Genomic DNA, 9,290 nt, shown 5'->3' with positions numbered 1-9,290 from the left:
AGTAGTTTCCATAGGGCTGGAGAATTCATTCAGTGTATTCAATTGTATATTTACACCTTCTTTGTATTATATTTCATGCAAAAATAAAAATTCCTAGTGACCTGTTCTCTCTGAAGATATGCCAGTAATTACAGAGCAAAGTAGAAAAATTATAATATTGTTTTTAACCACAAAAGTTCTCCACACAGGATTTAATATATTAATAATCTCTATGATCTAGGGATTACTTGCCTCAGCAAAAACTAAAGATACTTAGAAAATGTATTTCACTGCCTTATTTACTCTAATATTTTTCTATGATTTCCATTTCCTCTTCATATTTGTAGATTGATAGGCAACTCTCACCAACTTCTTCAGTGCATCTTTCATATCCTTATTCCTCAAGGTGTAGATGAGGGGGTTCAGACTTGGAGTGACGATGGCGTAAAAGAGGGTGAGGAACTTGCCCTGGTCTTTGGAGGCACTGCTACCTGGCTGTAGGTACATGTAGATGACTGTTACATAGAAGAGGAACACCACAGTGAGATGAGATCCACAGGTATTAATTGCTTTTCTTTGGCCTGCTTTTGACTTCATTCTCAGCACAGCTTGGGAAATGTAACCATAGGATATAAGAATAAGGAGGAGGGGTGAAAGGACAATGACAATTCCTAAAGCAAAAACAGACATTTCAACAGTTGTGGTGTCTGTACATGCTATTTTGACCATAGCTGGCAACTCACACAAGAAATGATCCAGAAGGTTGTTTCTACACCTAGGCAAATTCAGTGTGAGTGTACATAATATTGCAGAACAGGCCAAACTAATACCCCAAACCATGATGATCATCTTGAGACAAAGATGTGGCTTCATGATTACCAAATAATGCAAGGGCTTACAAATAGCTGTAAAACGATCATAGGACATGACAGCCAGGAGAAGGCACTCAGCGGAGCCCAAACACATATTAACATAGAGGTGAATGACACAACCCACATAGCTGATGGTCTTATCAGGGCCCCACAAGTTAACCAGCATCTGAGGTATGACGCTGGTGGTAAAACACAGATCTAGGAAAGATAAATTCCTGAGGAAAAAATACATTGGTGTGCGCAGATGGGAGTCCAGGAGAGATGCAACAATGATGGTTGTGTTACCCACCAACGTAATTAAGTAGAAGATAGTGACAACTCCTGACAGGACCATCTCCAGTTTGGGATGATCAGAGAAGCCGAGCAGAATAAAACCATGTAGAGAAGTATAGTTGTTTTTGTCCATGGTCCTTCAATGCCTAAATACAAAAAGAGAAGAAGAAAAAACTTGTCAACACAAACTACTTTAATAGTTTAATGAAATACAGAACTAAACAAAGGGAGAATTTATACCAATAATTTTAAAAAATCAATGAAAAGAAAGTATTGCATTCAAGAAATCTGGTATTTGTTGCAGATTCTTTTATGTTGAAGAGTTCAGTATTATATATTTTATCTACATGACCTTCAGGAGTTCACTCTTAAACTGAGGGTCTGAATATTTTCACAAGTGAACTTGAGAGTCTTCAATAGATATGCTTTAAAATAACGTGACTCTTATTCTCTGTAAAACTAGTAAGTTTAATACAATGAACAATTCTTTTACTTAGTCAGAGAATGCGCCCATAAAATCTAACTATTTGGCTAACGTCAGAATAAGGAAAGAGCGTTCCTCTTCTTCCGTAACTTAGTGCAGAGCATCTTTGATCTCCTACGTTGCTTTGTAAGAAATCTGGCATTTCCCCTTGGCACTTTCATCTACCTCATTTCTAATAACTAACTTATCACCAAAACTGGTAAATTTGAATGCAGAAATATATATTAATGATCCTCTCTTCTTTTGAATTTCCCACCGGCACTACTCTAATCGAAACAACTATCATCTGTCTAGATTCTGGTAATAATCTTCTATCCTTACATTCAGTCTTATGCCTTGTTACAAGATTTAATAAGATCACATCATCCATGGGCTTAAAACTGGTCAATAACTTTCTACTACATTTAAGCACTAAATGCCTTAAGTTAGTTGAGATGAACCTGCATGCTCTTATTCTCATCTCACAAATCCCTACTAGCTCTCTGTGTTTTTTTGTTTTGTTTTTTAACAGGTCAAAATCATTCTCCTCTGAGGTCCGTGAAATCATCCCACTGTTTCTATGGGGAACTCCTACTCATTCTTTCAGCCAGCATTTAAAAGTTTCTTTCTTAAAGAGGAAACCCCTGAGCCCATCACCCCTTTTTGCTGTATATCTTTTATCAAGTATAGGGAACTCTAACAGAGAATCAATATATCACAGACTTTAAAAGCATGGTCACAGAGCTTATGTTCATGTCTCATCTCTGCCACTTATTTAACTGTGTGGTCCTAGGCAACTTACATAGCACTTCTGGGTTCAGTTTTCTCATCTCTAAAAATGGGATGATAAAGATACCTAAAGGTGGGCTGAATATTGAAAGAGTAATATATGTAAGGTGCTTAGAACAATGTTTGTAACATAGCGTGTCTCAATAATCATTAGTTACCAAAATTATGATAAGCAAAATTATAATCATGTGCCATATAGCTAAGTGTTTGTTTAACCTTCCCCCTGCATCACTCTATGAGTTTTAAAAGCAGACTTGATGGCTAGTGTTCTTCCCTCTATCCCTGACCCCTAAAGCAGACACCCGAAATATGTTTTTTTAATAAATGAAAATTTAAGTCACACCATGAATAATATTGAAAAATTACTGGAAGTTATTAGTTAACATTTTCTTTATAAATTTAGATTGACATCTTGTGAAGTTACCTGAATGGGGTGATAAAGGGAGTAGACAAATGGAAAAGGCTTTGGTTTCATCTCTGTAGTAACAAATAGCCAATTTGGTAAGTTTGATGAAAAATAACTTAAAATATTAGTCTCTATTTGATGGACTACGAAGCTCTGTGTTCTTTAGCAACGTAACACAGATATAATTCGTCTAGGAAAGCTTGAACATATCAGAACTGATGAAACTTTTAACAATTGAACACACTGTCAACAGTCCACCTTCACAGTGTCCTATTACTGACTACAGAAAGATAACTTGTTACTACCTGAAGCAAAAATAACTTCCGGAAAGATTTGTTAAAAAAAAAAAAAACTAAGAAAAAGCTTTTTATCAAAAAATAATAGTTAACTATCAAGGTGTTTGAGCATTTGTGTGTGTGTAGCTACAGGGTAAAAAGTGGTGCATTTTATTTGTTATGTACATGTCAAGTACATATGCTCAATATTATGAAAAAGACGTCAATCTGTGACCATGATTCAATAGTCTACACATTCACTAGACTAACTGAATATACTGGTCAACAAAGTCATTTCAGTATAGACATTGGGTAATTTCCTCAATTTGCTTTCCAAGAATAGATATTTGAGCCTGATTTCTGCCGTTGACCAAGTTGGCCAGAAAGAAAAATAATAACTTTCTGAAATGTATCACATGCCATGAGATATAATATCTGAGCAGCAGGATGAATAAATAACATTTATTTTGACAAACATGTTCATGTGTACAATTGTGCCTAACTTCTGAATAAAACTCAAGCATATTAAAAATTAATGAATTTTATAAATTTTTTAACTGACTTGTCTTTAAATTAAACAAATTGCATGAAATCTAAATTCAGTTATGATTATATAATATAAAAAGGATAATTATTTTAAAATTAAAGTCAATTCCATGATGTTAATTCCTTGACTATATCATTATCACTTCTGCCCCCATAGATAAATCAGAAAAGGATAAAAACTCCTCCTGATACTGGGAATCTCAGATAACTTTCCATGCACATTCTGAGATGTAGGAAAAGATCCAAAGTATCTTTTAACTCCACAATCACTATGAATAAAATTCAATATTTCAATTTTCTTAATTTAATCTACACTTTTTCCTTTTTTATTTCTGCTAATCAAAATGTCTGAAATCGCAAATCTAGAAATAGCTTCATGTGCACCCCTTAAAAGAGAGAATACCTTTTATCTTTCTTTCATAATATAGACAGAAAGAGAATGTTTCTGCAGAGATTTACAATATTTATTTAATCCCAGGTTTCTGGCAGAAAGCCAGAAGAATCATCCCATATAGATCTAAGTTTCCTTTCTTCTGCTTCTGAAAAATTGTTTTACCAAATAATGTACATTATTTCCCAAGAGATATTAAAGATTTGCATTACTGTGCTCCAGAGAGAGGTCCCTTGGCGTTCTACTTCTTCACCAGTGTAAAGCCCACTCTGAGGAAAACAGTTTCTGGTTCAGCATTTGCTCCTCAGGTTTCAGTTCTCTCCCGTGTTCCCTGCAATGCCACCATGAACTGAGCTCTTTCCTGAGGTGGTTAAGGTACAGATTCTCGACAGGACTTCTCCTTCTAGAACGTGAGGTTTCAGGTAAAGAGATGAAACCTGTCACAAAGTCTCACTGCTTGTTCTGACTTTAAATTAATCTGCAAATTCTAGAGAAATATTGCAAAAAGAAATTAGATAATTCCAAGGCACTTCTGGGTGAACTCAACACTCCAACCTTTTGGTTACTGAGTACATTAACTATTTCAACCACCCAGGGGCTCCAATTAAGAGAGAATAAGAAGTGAATAATAATCCACAACATTGTGCGGAAATTCAAATCATCCAGAAAGCCCTGCACTCAGGACTGCAACCAATTGACTTCACTAAAGTGCTATACAAAAAGCTGGTTGATGAAACAGTTGGAGAATTAGACCATATGCTGGCATTTCACAAGGATGAATTTAATAAATGCAAAATATACGCATAAGAAGGAAAGCTATAGGACAGGGAAATGAGAAAGTATATTTTTAATTTTTTTTTCCTCTAGACAATGAATATATTACAAATAACAAAATTTGCTCTTAATGCATAATTCCAACAATAGAATTTTAACATATACTGACTCTATAAAATCATACCACTAATAGTGTACCTATTGATCTGGAAATAAATGTGCTCTGAGTAAATATGTAAATAAGGTACCTCTAATAGTTCCCACTGACCTCCAATCTCTGAAACCCAAGGACTTTCTTGTCTGTGAAAAAGAAGATAGTCAATCTCCAAAGCTCTAAAGAGTAAATTGAGTATTATAAGAAATTTATAGTTTTATTTCGTGCCTTTGCTTTGATGGCCTCCATTGGTGATTCAAATCCTTCAGCGCCTATGACAATTAGTTTGCTGGTATCTGAGATGTCACTATTTATACCCTGGGTCCTGGAACAATTGTGTGCTCTGATGATTTTTCTGGGTTGGTTTAAGATCATTACATTATAAGAGCTTCCTTGAATTAAAATTGCATGCCACCAGTAATTAATAAAACAGATAAGCACAAATAGACTGCCTCAGGATGCACATTTAAATGTGGCTATCTTCTCATCACTGAGCAAGGAAACAATCTTTATTAAGTGAACTAAGATGAAACATTTCAAACTTATAAATAGCTGCATTTAGCATAAGAACAAAATATATCTAATGAGTTCTGATCCTCCAGGGACAGAATCCCTAGGCACTTGGAGAAAATGAGCTCTACCATCAACCATAGCTCAACCAAGCCAGCTCTGTAATGAGATCCCAAGAGTCCTCTTCACAACTGAGAAAGAATTGGGCACTTTGAAAATTTCTCTAGATACTTTTCTAGATTGTAACAACAAACATTGAGCTCTTTATCTAGGACTAAAAGCGCAGTTCACACTCATTGAGGGAAACTGTATAAACAAATGCAACAGGTCTCCAATTTTCCAAAAAACAGTAATGAACCAACCAAAGGACCACCATCAATAAGTCAAACCATGATTCCATCATTCATCTCTATCCCTCCAGAACATAACATAGCCATAAGAGGGAATAAGACAATTATTCAGGGAATTATTCAAAGAGAATCACCACCCGTGCAAACTTCACGTCCTTTATGGCGGCATCAATCTCTGCAATCTCTCCAGGAATGTGGTGTTGCTTTTGGTTTACTGTTTTCCTAGGTAGGGGCAGTTCTAATGCCTTCCACTTGGCTTGTTCTACCATAATAGTCCTTACACCATTTGTCAGGGATTCAATGTGGAGGTTCTGACACTTGCTGGGTGTATCTATTTCAAGTATACATTCTGGAACTGGGGAAATCACTACAGGATGGGTTCAGGGGCACAATGGACCTACTGTGAGACAGACATGAGCTAAGACTCCATTAATAATCTGAACTCCATATACCCCCACTCTGACAGGTGATCCACAGTGACTTTTTGGGTACCCTAGTGTCTGTTCACAGCCAGTATCCAGTAGTCTCTGAAAAGCCTTATTATTTCCTTTTCCTGAAGAACTGCCACTCTCATAAAAGGGCGTAGATTCCTTTGGGGAAGGCTGTTAGAAAGATTAACAGTATAAGTTTTGGGCTGTGTATTGGAGTCCTTCCTCAAAGGGCTCAGCCTCCCCTTTATTCAAGGAATTGGGAGTCTTTAAACTCATTCAAGCCTTGGAATTAACTGAAGAGCCCTGACTCTCTGTTCTGGCTATTCAATTTAGATTGCTGTTCACTTAACCTAGAAGTTTTCCACTTGTACACGTCAAGTAAATATTTAGTATGTTTCCTATCTATTTCACTCCTGTGGACACTATGACTCCTATGTACACTATTACTAAGTAGAAAATGCCATAAGTCCATAGGAGTCAGACTCTTCTGTTTACTGCATTGATTCTGCTGTCCATTATGGTAACCATGCCCACCTTGCCTTTGTCCAGTAAGAGCTGTCACTTGACCCCCATCACTGCAGGGTCCAATCAACCCAATTGGAATTGTCTTAATTCAGTTAGGCCAGTTGCCACTGTCAAATATAACTTACATGAAATGGCAATCACAACACTCTTCATGGTTGCTAGGGCTCCCTTCACAACTTTGTTCCTCAACATTGTGGTAAAAGGTGTGTCCTCTGGGCACTCCATGTGTGGACCTGTGAGTCTGACCTGATAAATCCACTCTAGCATACCAATTTCCCTAAGCCTTTGGATGCCTTCTTCTCCAGTGTACGAAAGCATGTCTTCTACTTCAACTTGATTTAGTGTAGGCTGCTGTGTAATCAATGCTTCAGTGACTAAACCAAATAAACTTTAGGTTCTTTCCTAACTTCTTCAGTTGAAACACTGAATGAAAAACCTGTTTAGAGGACCCATATCAATAAACTCAGACTGATCCATCTTCATGTGCCTTGCACCATTATTCCATACCCTTAATAGCCAGTCCCACACATATTCCCCAGGTTTCTGTTTGTACATATTAGAAAAGTCAAGCAGTTCTTTTGGAGTGTAGCATACCTCCTCCTGAGTCACATATTGTACGTTACCTTTTGGGGCTCATTGGGACTTAAGTCTACTTGTAGGTCTGGAAGCCAAAATTGGTGATGGGGAAGTGTTTGGAGAACATTCAACATTGTAAAGCATCTGCCTCAGGCCATGCCCCAGGTAATGACTCATACAAGGGCCCTTTAGACACAGCTCGGTTAATCTCATTAAATAGATGTGGAAGGCTTAACGGTTTTACTTGGGAGGGTGGTTTAGCAGACAAACATGGAATAATCTCTTCACATGAGAGTGAGAGGGCTGGTTCTGTTGGCAGGAAAGACTCATCAGAATTTTGGGGCTGAGTGTCTCCAGCTACTTGATTATCTGCCCATATGTCCCCAACCCAAGTTTAAGGATTCCAGTTTTTCCCAGTCAATGCCCTCCGTTTAGCTTCAGACACCTCTTGAGTTTGGTAATTCAACCACTCTTACAATAAGACTCTGGTTTTGGTTCTCTACAATATCAACTCTGTTACTACAAGAAATAAGACTTTTCTTCAAGGCATGAGTGGAAATTTTGAGGTCATTTGTGAGTCACTTGAGCTTTGACTCTGAAGCCCTGAACTCATCTCTTTCTTTCACCAGTTTGTCTAGAGAAAGTAGGAACAACAAACCAGCTTCCTTATACTTATTCTAACAAAATCGTAGAAAGGAATCACACATGCAATCACCCAGAGCCTAACCTTTCATCAATACCTCATCTATTGGTGGTGATATTTTGCATGAGGCTACTCCTAGTTCACACAGCTGCAGCACTGGCAAATCTAAGATCAGCAGGTCAGGGAGCAGGGTTCCTGCTCACAGGCTGCAAAGATCAATGAATCCCAAGATCGGCAAGAAAGACTGCAGGTAAGCTGTTAGCTCAAACCACAAGAATCGTAGATCAGACATATCAAAGCCAGCCACAGGATCCACAGTGTGCAAAACTCCTCTACCCTTGCCAGAATGTCCACTTAAAATTGATGCAGGCTACACACTCAAGGAAACTCCCTTTCAACTGATTGACTACTCACAGCAGATCCCATCACAGAGGTGATCACATTATATGACATCTCATCATAGAAATGATCACAACAGCATAGGACTGCCAAAACACTGAGAATCATGGCCCAGCCAAGTTGAAACACGACCTTAACTATCACAACATCTTTCTGGTATTCTCTGCTTTCAGCCAGTGCCATGGATTGAATTATGTCCCCCCAAAAATGTGTGTATCAACTTGGTTAGGCCATGTGTAGTTGTCCTCCATTTTGTGATTGTAATTTTATATTGAGGGGATTACTTAGGTCACCTCCCTGAACCAAGGTAAAGGGAGTTTCCCTGGGGTGTGGCCTCCACAACCTTTTTTTTTTTTTAATTATTTTTATTGCGCTTTAAGTGAAAGTTTACAAATCATCAGTCTCTCACACAAAAACCCATACACGCCTTGCTACACACCCCCAGTTACTCTCCCCCTAATGAGACAGCCTGCTCTCTCCCTCCACTCTCTCTTTTTGTGTCCTTTTCGCCAGCTTCTAACCCCCTCCACCCTCTCATCTCCCCTCCAGGCAGGAGATGCCAACATAGTCTCAAGTGTCCACCTGATCCAAAAAGCTCACTCCTCACCAACATCCCTCTCCAACCCATTGTCCAGTCCAATCCATGTCAGAAAAGTTGGCTTCAGGAATGGTTCCTGTCCTGGGGCAACAGAAGGTCTGGGGGCCATGACCACCGGGGTCCTTCCAGTCTCAGACCATTAAGTCTGGTCTTATGAGAATTTGGAGCCTCCATCCCACTGCTCTCCTGCTCCCTCAGGGGTTCTCTGTTGTGCTCCCTGTCAGGGCAGTCATCAGTTGTAGCAGGGAACCATCTAGTTCTTCTGGTCTCAGGATGATGTAGTCGCTGGTTCATGTGGCCCTTTCTGTCTCTTGGGCTCGTAATCACCTTGTGCCC

At 38.5% G+C, this 9,290-nt stretch overlaps 1 protein-coding gene across 1 annotated transcript; it reads right to left on the bottom strand.

Moving 5' to 3' along the window:
* Positions 1 to 294: 294 nt before the first annotated feature.
* Positions 295 to 1,257, bottom strand: LOC126077690 (olfactory receptor 2W1-like). Its single transcript, XM_049887191.1, has one exon. The coding sequence runs from the start codon at positions 1,255 to 1,257 to the stop codon at positions 295 to 297; it is 963 nt and encodes a 320-aa protein (XP_049743148.1).
* Between the last annotated feature and the right edge of the window lie 8,033 nt (positions 1,258 to 9,290).

The sequence above is a fragment of the Elephas maximus genome, chromosome 1 (genome assembly GCF_024166365.1).
Source record: "Elephas maximus indicus isolate mEleMax1 chromosome 1, mEleMax1 primary haplotype, whole genome shotgun sequence".
NCBI lineage: Eukaryota > Metazoa > Chordata > Mammalia > Proboscidea > Elephantidae > Elephas > Elephas maximus.
The sequence above is the reverse complement of the archived record's forward strand: the minus strand, read 5'-3'. Positions and strand labels throughout refer to the sequence as shown.

Excerpts from the sequence above, each read along its gene's own strand:
- LOC126077690 (XM_049887191.1), bottom strand. The coding sequence starts at position 1,257 with ATGGACAAAAACAACTATACTTCTCTACATGGTTTTATTCTGCTCGGC.